Below are 16241 nucleotides of genomic sequence, written 5' to 3' on the forward strand. Positions count from 1 at the left end.
AGACAAAGAATATGGGAATGGTTTGGCTCATTAATTTCCCTTGTTAAAAACTAATCTATATTGTTGGACCTAAACAACCAAGTCTCTCATTATTTGGAAGTGATAAAATAATCCTTTAGACAAATTTAAGTCCTAGTTAAGGAGGATCCTCCCCTAGCTAACTAGGTAGTATAAACATTATTATCGATATTTCGTATGCGTTTTCTTTATACCAAAAAGAAATCAAACTAATAAGAACTTGGCTTAGTGGTTAAGATGGAGCAGTTGCGGAGCCATGATTAACAACGTAACCTGAGTGGTGGACTACAAATGTCTCATACTTTGACAACAAAACAAAAATAAATAAAAATAAAATAAAATTGAATACATAAATTGTTTAATAACCTTGAATGAAAAATAAATAACACTTACCCAACACTTTCGGGACGTTCATTAACTTTTGGCTGTTTTTTTAATTATCTACTTTTAGTTATCTTATCCAACACTCCAAGAGTGTTTGTTAGCGTTTGCCTATATTTTTTTTCATCCATGTTTCTCTTTATGTAGTATTTTTTTTCACTTGTATCTCGTACAAATAAGTAAATAACTCACTAAAAATTATTCCTTTTTCAAATAACTTACTCGCCTCCTTTCAAAAAAAAAAAAAAAAAAAAAACTTACTCGCCGGCGGAATACTCTTTAACATTTACATCCTTTGTCATGTCCCGTTCTTGGGCTTTCTTAGTAATCTGAAGTGACCTTTTTATACTAACGGCCCATAGAAAGGTTGTCTATTTCATGGCAATAACACCAAACTTGTATATATACTTGTATTTATTTGTACAAAATTGAAATCTAATTAGCTTCATTTAGACATTATACATTCCTATGAAGGAAAACTCAATCATTTAGATTGATAACCGAGCAGGCAAGCATCTTACTTTGATGCAAACAATCGCATAAACAATCAATATAAGATTGACAGTGAGAATCAAATCTCCAACCTTATTACTACCTCCGTTTATTTTTACGTGTAATTTTGGGGGGTTTATAAAGGAAAACATGTAGGGTTTATGCTGTATTTAAGAAACTCATTTTAAGCTTTTACAAATCAAACAAAGAAAAATGCAAAATTGTCTTCATAAAAAATGTTTTGTCTCCCAATTATAAGCAATTCAAAATTTAATAAACAACTATACGATTTCTATTAAATAATGAGAATAGACAATACAAAAACTACCGAGTAATTAGAACAGAGTACAATACAATTATATGTACATCTCCCCCTTTTTTTTTCTTCGGTAATGTAAGGAAAAATTACATTAGATGTCCCTCCTCATGAGTGACGAATGCAGATCACTGCGTAGAAAAATAGTAAGAGATAAAAAAAACCAACTTACAGATGCTGATATTCAACTTCTTTTAGACATATGAATCCTCATGCATAAATTTTACAAAACTCTTATTTCGTAGAAGTTGGCAAAACTATTAATAGAATGCAAAAAGAAAGGAAAACTGTGTTTTTTGATTCAAAGGTTGGCCATTCTTCTCGGCCTCAATATAGCTCATATCCCAGATTCTTCTCCTCCCAACACCCCAAAACCCGAAATGCACAGCTGATATCCCAGTTTCTTCTTCCCCAAAACCCGAAATCAACCGCCAAGTTCACAGTTCGTAAAGCCAACGGAGACATTACCGCCCTATCTCTCCCCTCTAAACACCTCCAAAAACCCTCCAAAACCTCCCCCTATTATAGTTTTATTTTCGTTACTTTTTTAATTTTAAATTTCAAAACCACACCTCCTATTTTTGGCATTACATTTGTGTATCCTCTGCATAATCTCCATGAAAGACGAAGGGGAAAGAGATTGAAGATGAAGATACAACATGCAAGATGATAAAACTAACAAATAAAAACCAAATTTAGCCGTCCGGCGTGAAAGGAAATATATTACAAACGGCATTACTATCTATCTACCTTGACGTATCAACATAAATATATATTCCTAAAACTGGTGATGGGCGCGCATGCATTTGCTCCGCTTGTGCGCCCACCATCGCCGAGTTCCCACCTCTTCCATATTCTATCTCTATTAGCAATAACGGGCATAGGAACACCGGTATCAGGACTCACAGAGGATGAGGCCTTGCTAAAGCTCAAGTCATCTCTCACGAATATGGAGGCTATTTCCAACTGGAACCCTTCTAATGCTCCGTGCTCAGATAAAAAATGGATTGGCGTCATCTGTGAACATGGCAAAATATGGGGATTAAAGCTGGAAAATATGGGTCTAGGCGGCACCATTGATATTGATGCGATTTCTCAATTGCCTGAGCTAAGGACCCTGAGCTTTAAAAATAACGAGTTTGAGGGTCCAATCCCAGATTTTCGTCGTCTGCCTAAACTGAGATCCGTTTACCTGTCTAACAATAAATTTTCTGGTGATATTCCTGACGATGCCTTTGCTGGAATGGATGCTTTGAGGAGGATAATCCTGGCAAACAATGCCTTCACCGGCAAGATACCATCATCTCTCACCTCGCTACCCATCCTTGTTGAGCTGAAACTAGATGGCAACCAATTCCAAGGCACCATCCCGGAATTTCATCAAAAAATCTTGCCAAGCATCAATATGGCTAACAACCAATTGGAGGGTCCGATACCTGCAAGACTCATGCACCTCAATCCAAAGCTCTTTTCAGGTAAAACACGTTTTACACCATAAAATTAAATTAGGCTGTAATGCCAGCACTGATAATGGTAATATGTTAGTGTGTAATTATATATCTAATGCTAAAGTCCATGGTAATGCAATTCTACACTCAAGTAAATGTTTTTCTTCAATTCATACATTCGCAGCAAAAGAAAAGGTATTGCCATGGACATTGGAATAAACTTTCTTAGAAATTCTCATACAACCATTGTGACCATATATTACCGCCTAGTCGCCTACCAATGTACCAATGTTTGTTGCGATACTTAGAAAATGTCAAATTTATACTTTTCCTTACAAATCAATGCAGGCAACCAGGGACTGTGTGGGGCCCCTCTTAAGCCATGCACAGGTAATACAGGGGGTACAGTACTTAAAAACATAGCCAATTCATCAAGTAAAGCCACTATTATTGTGCTAGTTGTACTACTTGCACTAGTGATCTTGGCAGCGACCATCCTAATAGTATATCAGAGGAAACGCAAGGCAAAGCTAGAGAAACTAGATAGTTTGCCATCTCAACATGGCAACCATTTTGTAGATACACACATGACACCAAACGAGGAGCGCCCAAGAACCATAAAGAAGCGATCGGAACCAGGGAAGCTAGATTTCGTGAGAGATGACAGGAAAAAGTTTGACCTCTCTGAACTGTTAACTGCATCAGCAGAGGTGTTGGAGAGCGGAAATTTTGAGTCTTCCTACAAGGTGGAGGTATTTGCAGGAGAGCTCTTGGTGGTGAAGAGGTTTAGGCAGATGAGCAGAGTGAGAAGGGATGAATTTCATGAGCACATTTGGAAAATGGGCAAGTTAAGACATCCAAATGTGCTAGCTTTAGTTGCATGTTACTATAGAAAAGAAGAGAAGCTTCTTATCTTTGACTTTGTTGACAACGGAAGCTTGGCTAGTCACCTTCATGGTAAGTAACCCCTCCCTTTCTTTGAGAGACATAAATTCAACTTTTATAACACATGGAGCATCATTAAATCAAATCCCAAATGGTTAATATATATTGCTTCTTCCAAAGCCTAAATGGGAAATTCCCTGTTTCTCATAGCGAGAAACGAAATTTGTTTCTCATGGGGGCATTTTCGTTAATAAATCAACAACTTTTTCATTATGGTGGGCTTCACAATTGAATAAAGTTGTTTGTTTATTTACAAAAATGTTGTGTGAGAAACAAAAATGTTTCTCAATATGAGAAACTGGGGCTCCCTCAGCCTAAATTGCCGCCTTTCATTACTATTCCTAGAAGAGGAAACATTAATGCATGCATAAGAAGATTTTTAAACATAATGTAGTGTGTTTCAGGAAAACATACTACGAAGGATGAAGTATTTGATTGGCCAATGCGGTTGAAGATTATCAAAGGAGTAGCAAGGGGGTTGGCTTACCTTTACAGTGAGCTCCCAAGCTTAATAGTGCCCCATGGATATCTCAAATCATCGAATGTACTTCTCGATTATTCATATGAACCCCTTCTCATGGACTACGCCCTCAAACCTTTGATCAACGCAGAGCATGCTAAACAGCTCATGGTTGCCTACAAGTCACCAGAATATGCTCACCTTGGCCGTCTTACAAAGAAAACTGATGTTTGGAGCCTTGGCATTCTTATACTGGAAGTGCTAACTGGGAAATTCCCGACCAACTTCCTTGCTGTCGGAAATGTCAAGGGTGAAAACCTAGTGGCCTGGGTAAATGATATAGTTAATGAAGAGGAAAAGGGAGTAGACGTGTTTGATAAAGGGATGGGAGGTACTCGTTTCAGCAAGGTTCAAATGAACAAACTTTTGAAGATTGGGTTTGGTTGTTGCCATGAGAATGTAGATGTAAGATGGAGCATAAAAGAGGCTGTTCAAAAGATTCAAGAGATCAAAGAGACAGACGAGCTCATTTAAAATCCTTTTTATTTATCTTTCCCCGTCAATTGTCAATTAGAGAATGTATCAAAGGTCACTTTTTTTTATAGGCATTTTGGTCAAAACTTAGACAATTATAAAACTTGTATAAATTCTTGAACTTGTTTCTTCGTTTTTTTTGTTTTACTCTTCAAATTGATTTCACCAAAGAGATTTTTTAAACATCCCTCCCCCCTCTTTCATCTTACTTTAGGTAGGAACCTCATTAGAGATATTGAAAGTTTCTAAAATTACGGTATGATAAACAACCCATAAAAAAAAAATAAAAAAAAAAAAACAACTTGAGTATAATGAGACAGCTACTCAATATATAGGGTAGAAATCAAATCAAAAGGAACAAAAGTTCTCACCGCAAGACTATCAATGAAGCAATTCATTCGAACTTTCACTTGTTGCAAACTAGACCCAAAACCTCATGGAATAACACCACCTTCACTTTACGATCAAATGTCCACCAACGAAAGGGCCCTGCATTGGTAATTCATATTCATTATACCTGCTAGTATTCTTGTAACATGGCAAGACTTTCTTTCTCATTAATATTGTTTGACCTCAAAAGACAAAAATACAATTAATATGCAGCACTTCAGCCATTCTTTATACAGAGTAGCTTGCAACAATTGCATGTTTGTCAATGCATAACTTGACCATTAGTATATTAAATTATGTATCACTCAATTGATTTTTTATAATATACATTGAGCCTAACATAACATTTTATAATAGACATTATGTTTTGAAATAAATTGGAAACCTATACTAACCAATTCTTCCAACTTAGCCAACTATTCATTACTAAAATAAATAGATTCATTGCAATATTAGACAATGAAAATACATTTCAACTAACTTAACTAGCTATTTATAATAAAATAATCCTTGTATTTTCTCTTCTACTAAACAAATACTCGTATATAAATGCATGTAGAATAGTCCTTATAAATAATAAAAATTCAATCTTTAACATGTACCGGAATACGAACATAAATAACGTGGAAAAGTAATATCAGAGTTTTCACTAATATTATTAAGAATATTCTGATTTTCTCTTCTTATGTTTGACTTTTTAGATATCCCCCCTTTCATCATGGGATATAGTAGATTTTAGCTAAATATAAGCACAACATATAAGGGTGGGAAAAACTGGATGCCCAAGAAAGCAAAAAAATAAAAGAAATAAGGGAAAGAAAAAGTTGAAGCACATTGACTCGAGGAAATTAAGGTGGATAATTTTCTCTTTCATCTCTTTCTCAAAAATAATGTAGAGAATTAGAAAACAACCAGGAATAACATGAGGCCAAATTTGAGTTTAGATCATTATGCATGCATTTGCATGCATGAGATTAATTAACAGAGAAAGAAAAGGAGGTGAAAAGGAAAAAAAAAAAAAAAAAAAAAAGATAGACAAAAGTACAGAAAGGAGGAAGGATTTGCAATGTGGGGATCGAAAGTGAATGCAGGAAAGAAAGCAGAGGACCGCGGGCTGGTGGCTGTGGCAATAGACAAGGATAAAGGCAGCCAATATGCCATCAGATGGGCCACTGACCACCTTCTTGGTCGAGGTCGGCCGGTTGTCCTGATACACGTTTCCTCTGACTCTTCTCGTGCAGGTTCCATCCCCAACTCCTTCTCTTCATTTCCATTTACTTGTATTATCACAGATATTACTAATCATAATAATTTCAAGATTAGGCCGTGGAATTCCGCCTTTTAGATTAGGAGTCAAATCATTGTAGATGATTTGTTAAGAATTTATACGGAGTTGAATTTGTTAATTTTGTAAAATAACAATAAGCCAACCAAAAAATTATTCTCCGTCCATTCATTTGAAATTTTTAAGCTTTTCTCCTTTATTTCAAGATAGATTATATTGATGATTATGTTTTAATCAAAGAAAGGTGTTTTTTTTAAAAAATAAAATATTCTTGTACAATTTTTATAAATCATTTTAGCTAGTGGCCGGGAATTTTTTCTAAAATGAATTACATAGTAAAAAGTTACATAAATTTCCACCCTAAAAATTTTCTAAACTCAGCTCATATTAAATTCAAATTCAACCATGTGTCCATACCGTAAGTGTAAATAAAAGAAAACTTATGTCCAAGTAACAATATGTCTTGGTATAACATGCAAAGTTAATTACATTAACATAATAAAAATAAGGCTTTGCTCACATTTTTTTTTCATGACCATCTGATCAAGATACAATATCCTTCCAAAAATAAATAAATAAAACTACTATATGTATGCAGAATTATTCTTTGGATATTCATAAGAAGCAAAAATTTTATTATCATGAGTATGAACCTTCAGCCAGATATTATATGAATAACAACCAATAACAGCGTAAAATATCATAGTGTAAAATATCACCAAGATGTAATCATAATTTCTTTGTTGCTTGCAGCGGGCAGTTCTGCCATTGTATCAACATCAAGTCCAGGCACATCACCAAACTATCAACAAGTTGACAGGAAGACTAAGGACCTGTTCCTCACATTTCGCTGCTTTTGTACTCGCAAGGATGTATGTTTTCTTAATCATACTATTACCATGTAGCTATCAACACTTAATCACACTAGCTAGAATTAACCACACTAGATAAGTCAGCAAGATCTAGACAAAAGAAGTGCAAAGATCAGGAGCAAGATCAATATAAACTAACAAGTACAAGTTAATCTCATACATCTTGACAGGATCTATGAACAAAACCTGAAAACACATAAGCTAGTTGTCATAATTATATCACTATTACTCTTTTTGCTTTTTGGTATTTGTTAAAGTGCTTACTAAACTGGCTTCTTTTCTGCACTTGGTCAGATACGCTGCATAGATGTCACGCTCAAAGATAACGATGTAGGCAGGGCTCTAATAGAATACGCAAATTATGCTGCCATTGAGAATTTGGTCCTTGGTGCTTCAAAAGGTGGATTCATCAGGTGATAACTCCAGACAAAAAGACAATGCCCTTTGATAAGTACCAATACACATTAGCTTATCTATTCGTTTATCACAAACAAGAATGGATCTATGTAAGTATGTATGACAGCTAACTTCACAGAAATTGCAGTAAATAGTGCTCTATGAGAACCACACAGTAAAATGTTTCAGGCAGATGGCATATCAAAAAAGAATAAATTGTATAGACAAAAAGAGCAATTCCCTGATCTTGTTGAATTTTACCCAGCAGTAATAGAAATATACTTGAAACCTTTTTAGTTTGGCATCACATATCAAAGCAAGCACTAAAAATTATGTGAAGAAATATATTTGTCTGATAGACATTGATTGCTAAACATTTATTTTATGATGACACAGAAAATTCAAGAGTGCAGATATACCAAGTATGGTGGCAAGAGGAGCACCTGATTTCTGCACTGTTTATGTAATCTCCAAGGCAAAGATGTCAAGTGTACGCAATGCATCACGACCAGTTCCACACATGTCCCCTCTTCAGAGCTACATAGAAAACATAGTCAAAGACAAACCAAATGTCTCCACACCTGTTTCAACACCGCCACGACGTAGTATGAGCATTAGAGGTTTCTTTATTTCCATTGTCCTAATATATTACTTAATGTTTCTTCAACTCAAAGTAGTAATACCTGAATTCTGTGCAAGCAGGGGATAGGCCTTCATTCACACCTCCAAGAGAAGAAAAAGACTTGAGGTACATCCACCAGCAGGGGAAGCTCAATTTCTGTTTGTCAATAGTGTAGTGTCAATATTCCTTAGATACTAGATATTGGTATTTTCTTTGCATAAAAGCTTAAATATGATGAAACATGAGGCAAAAAAATCATGTTTCACAGACTTCAAAGGTAGAATATAAGCATACAAAAACGCGATCAGTTTTCTAATACTAATTAAATCTCAGCATCCGTATCCAATATTCTCATCCATTCAACAGTACAGAATTATTTTGATGATATTGATTCATGTCTAACAAATGTTGTATCAGGTTAGACAGATGGAATGAAAGGCTGATGTTGAGTGAATTTCCAGAAAGTGAAACAGATATATCCTTCGTGAGCTCTGACAGAACAAGTGTGGACCGCCTTTCTATGCAATATGACTACATGGATATAACACGTACACCAAGATTTTCTTCTACTTTAGATTACAGTTATGGGTCTTCTAGGGGCGGACAAAGGATGAATGATACTAACCTAAGGCGTGAAATTTCATACTCATCGCAAGACAGTGGATGGACTTCAGTTTCTTCACAGCATAGTGTAAGTATTTTTTTACTTCAATTGACATATCAATGGACAGCATCTCCAATCGCAGCAAAACATGAAGTACTGTCACTTAATATCAAATAGCGTATTATCATAAATATATATTTTACACAAATAGCGAATATTACCATGAAGTACTGTCACTTAATATCAAACAGCTGCCCACCAGGGAACCTAGAAATATTGTCAATAGCATTTGTGAGAAGGAAATATGGGATGAAGTAATCAGCCAACAAAGTGTTTTTTTTTTTTTTTTTTTTTGAAAGGTGAATCTTTTGGTAGAAAAAAGAGCAGGTGCAAAAATGCAACTGATAAAATAACTAGGTTGTTTAGTTCTAAAATATCCTTCCATATTCTCTTCCCAACAAAGGCAGCAGACTTTTATGTATCTTGCAAGTATTGTTAACCGGTTTCTCCACTCATGTACAGAATACAAACCATGTGCCAATGCCTTCTATGCTTATTTGCATGTTTTTTTTTGGTAAATCATTTGCAATAATATGAATTCTGTTCACGTAAACACAGGAAGATACGGATGCTGAGATGAGGAGGTTAAAGCTTGAGCTGAAGCAAACCATGCACATGTATGGTGAAGCCTGCAAAGAAGCAGTTTTTGCAAAAGAGAGAGAAAGACAACAAGTGCGTTTTATACTAACACACAGACCCCCAACCCCTTTGTCCCAAAATAAAGATATGTTCTCAAGGATCATTTTACAAATAATTCCACATATCTGGCAATTGATAGTTAGAATGTCAAACAAGTGCAGGCAATGGAGCTCCACCGATGGAGGCTAGAAGAAGACAAAAAATTGCAAGAAGCAGGAACTCCTGAGGAAGTTGCAATGGTGCTTGCTGAGAGAAAAAGATCAGAAAGGGAAGCAGCACTGCAGGAAGAAAGAAAACTAACTGCAGGAAACACAGAATACAGACCAACTCATAGTGCCTTAAGTTACAAGAGGTACACCATTGAAGAAATTGAAACAGCGACGGATAAATTCTCTGCATCTCTCAAGGTTGGAGAAGGAGGCTATGGACCTGTATTTAAGTGTTATCTTGATCATACAAGAGTTGCAGTGAAAGTTCTACGTCCAGATGCCGCTCAAGGAAGAACGCAGTTCCAGCAAGAGGTAATACATATAGAAGTATTTGTTACTTTAGTAAAATATGAGTCCCTATATCAGAGGCTAGTGTTTTGCAATCTTCCATTAAGTGTTGTAGACAAAGAAATTAGAATAACCTGTGACAACCTGATTGCACATGCACCAGATAGATTTTAACCAATGCTGGGGAGAAAATCATGGATAACCATCTTAGTACACTTTATTCACCTGAGAATGACTTAATTTGTTTACTGATGATGACTTGTGGAAAAGGATTATGATGACAATGATGCTTGCTTCCTTTACTTCAAAAAGAAGCCTCAACTCCAACTGACTTTGATATTATTTTATCTAAGACAAATGTTTTTAAAAAAACCGGGTTACTGTGTGGCGGGAAGAAAAAGAAAAGAAATATGGGTAACTTTTGCGACACTATGAATAACTTTTGATAGTTTATGGTAGTTTATGGGTAACTTTTGATAGTTTAAGGATAATTTTGTGAGAATAAAAGTAAATGGGTAATATGGGTAACTTTTGATAGTTTAAGGGTTATTTTGTGAGAAAAAAAGTAACTGGGTAAAAAGGTTAACTTTTATGGAACTAAGGGTAACTTTTGTGATAATGTGGGTAACTTTTGATATACAATAACTACATTAAATTTACTGTACACTCAATGCATGCAAAAGCTTTTGTTTATCTAAATGTTTCCCTTCTTTGGATGTCCAACTGATATACCATCAGTACATGTCAACAGAGTCAAAGGGTCATATATTTGACAATCTTTAGCATTTATACATCAAATTCTACACCTATCATATCATTGCCCCAATGCCTTATAAAATCCCCTGCCTTGAGCATGTTCAAGGCTTTCCGAGTTTCCCCATGGTCTCGTCATTCTCTCATCATAGAAATGAGTAATGTTACTGCTTTAACGGCTTCATAACATTTTACAAGGCAGAGAAAAAACATTTTACAAGGCAGAGACAAAACATTTTGTGCTTAAGAGAAATTATGATCAGAAGCTGAAAAGATGTTGATAGATTTGTGTTTTAGTTTTTAAACTACATATTGTGGAACATTAAAAATTTATTAAAGGAAAAAACCGCCCTTGAATAAAACATTTAAACATAATTTCAATTGTATGGGAAAAAAATTACCAAAACCTTAAAAAAACACTAGTTCTCTTCTGTCTACTAAATTCAGTGCAACGCATTTCCCTATCTCACGAACACATGAAGAGTTCAGTTATCCAAACCAAACTTAAACTGAACTTTTGTAACACCAAATGCAAGACTTTTAAAATTTATAAACCCATTCAAATGTAAAATCCAGCACGTCATTTTTTTTTACCTTGAATATGTTGCAGGTTGAAGTACTGAGCTGCATCAGGCATCCCAATATGGTTCTTCTACTAGGAGCATGCCCAGAATATGGTTGCATTGTTTATGAATACATGGCCAACGGTAGTTTAGATGACCGTCTGTTTCGTCGAGGGAAAACCCAACCCCTTACTTGGCAAGTTAGGTTCCGAATTGCAGCAGACATTGCAACAGGACTGAATTTCCTCCATCAGACAAAGCCAGAACCGCTAGTTCATCGTGACCTAAAACCAGGGAATATACTTCTGGATAAGTATTATGTTGCTAAGATTGGAGATGTTGGATTGGCAAGGCTGGTGCCCCCGTCCGTTGCTGATCACATAACACAATATTGCAAGACATCAGCTGCCGGGACTTTCTGCTACATCGATCCAGAGTATCAGCAAAGTGGAATGCTTGGCGTTAAATCAGACGTCTATTCACTAGGGATTGTGCTTCTCCAACTGCTAACTGCTAAGCCACCCATGGGTTTGGCTCACCAAGTGGAACATTACATTGAGAAGGGAACATTTGCTGATATACTGGATCAGTCGGTACCTGATTGGCCGGTGGAGGAAGCCTTAAGTCTGGCAAAGGTAGCTATACAATGTGCTGAGTTGAGGAGGAAAGACAGACCAGATCTTGAGAAAGTTGTATTGCCAGAGTTAGAGAGGTTGAGAGACTTTGCTGACGAAAGAGCACATCAATTCATGTTCGTTGCCACACCAGAACCTTCCCCTATCCACAGCCAGACATCCATGTCACAGGTCAGCATTAAGGAAACCTTTTCAGTTTTAATAGCAAGAATGCTGAAAGGCTGAAAAAATTACATAAACATTATGGCTTCTAGAAAAATAACTGTCAAGGCCTTCCTAGAAGCTACAACATGATCAGGAAAGGAATAATAGATTTTTTTTCCCCTTAAACAAAATGCAGTAATAGTAAACATGCAACTGTGAAAATTTGACCGAAAAAACCAAAATCTGATTGGCTGGACTATTAATAATACAAATTGAACCATATACATTCTTCCACAAATTCTCTCAGAGAACCTTGGACAGTGGAGACAAGCCTCGGAGCATATTACAGTCGTTTATATTTGAAATGTTCATTATTTAGATAGCATATGTTTCATTGTCCATCTCTATATAATTAGCTGCAAATTGAAACTAGAATTTTAGATAGGACATCACCCCAATATTATGTGTCAGGTGAACTGAAAGTAAATATATCTGTTCCCACTTACTACTTACCACATCATAGCTACTCAATGCCTCTTAACCTACCCTTGGCAGAATAAGATGGTCAGATATACACACTTAACCCCTAGACAATCAAGAAGCTAAATTCCATCATCCTTTTATCTGAAATATAATGGTTGTGTGCTACTTTACAAATCACTAAGATATACATGCAGTTTAAAAAAAAACTAATAAAAGATTACCATATTAGGGATAAAGTAAAGAGTAGAGATTAGAAATACGGATGAAACAGAAAGTGAGTAGAACTTGGGACAACGGTGAAAGTAATTCAATACTCAAAATTCTTATATGTTGAATCCTTGACTACATTGGAAAGGGACATTTTATACCCACTTACTTCAAAGCTCGGTGGAGGGTAAGTGCTATTGATTTCTGTTCTTGTGAATGTGATGTTATTAGCAAATATTCTAACAAAAAAAAAAAATTGCAGAGCGATGCCTCTAATTCAATTCCGAGCAGCACAAAGGCCCCCTCATCCACAACATCATCAAGAGGTAAATAATCAAAAACATATGTTCTTCACATCCTGCAACAGCAACAAATTCATTATTTTAAGTTGTTCTCCTCTAACCCTTTACCTTCTTTTCTTTACAGCAAATGCAGATGAAACAGAATAAAGAAAAGAGATGACTTACAAGTTTTTGACAACATGTTGAGCTACCCCCAATCAGTTTAGCCAACTTATCTTATACAACAAGTCAAAACTGTCAATTGCTGAAGCCTGTTAATAAGCGTGACAAAAGAGCTGATGTTTAGCATGTGCTATAGTTACATGGATACATAGATTTAGAAGAAAAAAAAAAGGGAGGGGGGGATACATGAAGGAATGGATCTCAAGCATGGAAATTTGGCCATTCTATAATGGATTTTGAAGCTACCATTCCGAGAAAGCCTGTTCCAAATACCATGGTAATGATTTCATATTTCTTGTGGTGTCGACTGATACATGACAGTAACTCACCATGTTAGAACATATATTCCCGTGATGTATGTTCTTTTGTCAAAAATATTTTTATAACTAAATTGTACAGTTCATCAAACAAGCTGTTTTACACAATTATTCTTAGATTTCTTACATTAGATTAAGAAAAATAAACACACACACACAAATATATTGGTATAGGTTATTTATATCCTGGTTGGTAAAGGAATGTTTCTAAAACTAAAAAATTGTAAATGAAGCTAAAACCCATTGATGTAACTATCTTGAAAAAATTCACGCCACGTTGACGGTGATCCCGTTCAATTCATCTGCCATAAGCCGCTTCTGCGACAACCCGATCATTACTGCGATTATTTTTCCATGGTATCAAGCCGTTAGAGGTAAAGACTTGCTTTGAAGTGATTGCAGCTTTAAAAAATAATGAAAGGTTCAATACATAATTTGATATTACTACTAATGCAAGAACAAAGCAACCATGGTTGCTCAATCGAGACTTAGGGGACACCTTCAGTTCCAAGGGTCTCGGCCCGGGTTTGATACCTACCCCTTCCCCAGTTGCTATAGTGCAGGATTGTAAGCTATAATTGATAGAATTTGGGCATACGCGGAAGTTTAATGGACCCAAATATCATATAACAATTTTATGATTTCATAAACTTCATCATAAATTGTACAAACATGTTTGTGAGAGATCACGTCTGTCACTCTCTTGATAGAACCCTTAATTTCTATCAACCATTGGTGGAGCTCATGATTAGCTCACTTCTTACTCAAGCACACATAACATATTTATAGTGGTGTTTTCCACTTTCTAGATTTTTCTACACTTATCTCATATTACATGTATCTAGATTTTTCTACATCACTCATCTTAGATATTTTACGAGATATTTCTAAACCTCTCTTGATTTTCCTACTTCATTCTAGATTTTTCTAATCTACACACTAGATTTTTCATACCACATCTAGATGTTTCTAGATTAATAATTTTTAACACTCTCCCTTAATCTTGAAAAACTTGAACACCGAGTTTTCTTCGAAAAATGGAAGAATTTATCCGTTGGAAGTGCCTTGATAAAGATATCTGCGAGTTGCTCTCCTTTCTTGCAGAATCGTAGCTCGATCTCTTGTTTTTCTACCAACTCTCTGATGAAGTGGTTTCGTATCTCGATATGCTTTGTACGACTATGGAAGACTGGATTCTTTGTCATTGCTATGGCTGACATATTGTCACAGTAGATGGTGGTTGGATCTTCTGTGCCTTGTTGTAGATCTTTTAGAATTCTCCTTAGCCACACTGCTTCACATGCCGCGCTTGTAGCTGCTTCCGATGAAGATAGTGCTACTATTGCTTGTTTCTTTGATGACCATGAAACAAACTTGGATCCTAACTAGAACACGTACCCACTCGTGCTTCTTCTATCATTGATGCTTCCAGCCAGTCACTGTCTGTGTAACCTGCGAGTTTGTAGTCGATTTCGGACCTGTACATGATTCCATGGCTTTTCGTTCCTTTGATATACCAGATAATCCTTTTTGCTGCTGCTAAGTGAGCTTTGCTTGGCTCACTCATAAACCTTGAAATGATGCTGACTGCATGAACAATGTCGAGTCTCGTGTTTGTAGAAAAACCTAGAATATTTTGTAAAATAAATATCTAAAGGATAGTCTTGAAAAATGTAGGAAGTATTATGTAAAAATATCTAAAGTATGTAGAAGCTATCTAAGAAAAATCTGGGAGAAAATATCTTAGAAAAATCTAGACTAACCTAAGCTAGAAATCTCTAGAGAGTTGTAAGACATCTATAAATACCATGACATGTAACATGTTGAGATCAATAATAATCAAACACATCAAATAAAATCATCATATTATCACTCTCTCTTTTTGTCTCCCAAGCATAAATCCATCTCTAAACCAAAAACCCACTACTACTTCCACACGTAAAATTCCAACAATAATTGCTATTGCTTATTTATAAAAACAATACTAATAATAGTAATACAAGAACAACATAAACCCAGTTTAAATTCAAACTGAACTGAGGTTTGAGAAGATCAACACTTTCTCACTCTAACTATTATGAATTTTAAGTGGTACCTAGAAAACAAATTTAGCAAAATTGTGGGTAAATCACAGGAAAATTCGATGTTAATCATAAAAAAAATTAGCAGCATCGTATAAAAATTAAGTGAATGGAGTGCAATTAATAAATTAAATTTAGCAAAAATTCAAAATTGAAGGAAGTACCCTGGCTAAACTATGGCATCAAGAATCTGGGCAAACACAAGAATGCATTGATAGTTACTAATTTTGCAATTTAGAGTAAAATTAGTTAAATTCATAGCATATGATTGCTAATTGCTATGCATGCAACCCCAAATCAAACTTAAAAACTTAAATTATCAACTGGATTACCTACAAATTTCCCATTTTCTGAGTTGAATAGTCGAAGTTGAATCCTGATTTTCTCAGTTTTCAGAGATGAACATTGTTTTAGGATTTGGGTAATTTTTTAAGGGCGGGAGTTCTACTGAGTATTTTTTCTTCTTGCAGAGGTGTAGTAGTACACTACTACATAAATTACGGAGTAGGCAAGTACTATTTATAAATTTTCAAAAAAAAAAAAAAAAAAAAAAGGGAAATTTTGCATTTTACCCCCTTTTAAATCCTGTTTTTTGCAAATAACCACCTTATTAAAAAAATATTGTAAAAAATATG

The 16241-nt window shown here is 35.3% G+C and overlaps 2 protein-coding genes across 2 annotated transcripts; both read left to right on the forward strand.

Moving 5' to 3' along the window:
- The first annotated feature begins 1997 nt into the window (after positions 1 to 1997).
- LOC110687700 (pollen receptor-like kinase 4) lies at positions 1998 to 4594 on the forward strand. The gene is made up of 3 exons (XM_021864322.1): positions 1998 to 2682; positions 3004 to 3612; positions 4005 to 4594. Exons 1-3 carry the CDS (start codon positions 1998 to 2000, stop codon positions 4592 to 4594), a joined length of 1884 nt encoding a protein of 627 aa, XP_021720014.1.
- Positions 4595 to 5651: 1057 nt separating this feature from the next.
- Positions 5652 to 14382, forward strand: LOC110687701 (U-box domain-containing protein 52-like). The gene is made up of 11 exons (XM_021864323.1): positions 5652 to 6225; positions 7023 to 7141; positions 7436 to 7554; positions 7934 to 8157; positions 8216 to 8285; positions 8577 to 8850; positions 9382 to 9495; positions 9624 to 9983; positions 11323 to 12081; positions 13007 to 13070; positions 13171 to 14382. The coding sequence occupies exons 1-11, from the start codon at positions 6051 to 6053 to the stop codon at positions 13191 to 13193; spliced, it is 2301 nt and encodes a 766-aa protein (XP_021720015.1). The 5' UTR covers positions 5652 to 6050; the 3' UTR covers positions 13194 to 14382.
- Positions 14383 to 16241: the final 1859 nt, after the last annotated feature.

The sequence above is a fragment of the Chenopodium quinoa genome, unplaced genomic scaffold (assembly GCF_001683475.1).
Source record: "Chenopodium quinoa cultivar QQ74 unplaced genomic scaffold, ASM168347v1, whole genome shotgun sequence".
NCBI lineage: Eukaryota > Viridiplantae > Streptophyta > Magnoliopsida > Caryophyllales > Amaranthaceae > Chenopodium > Chenopodium quinoa.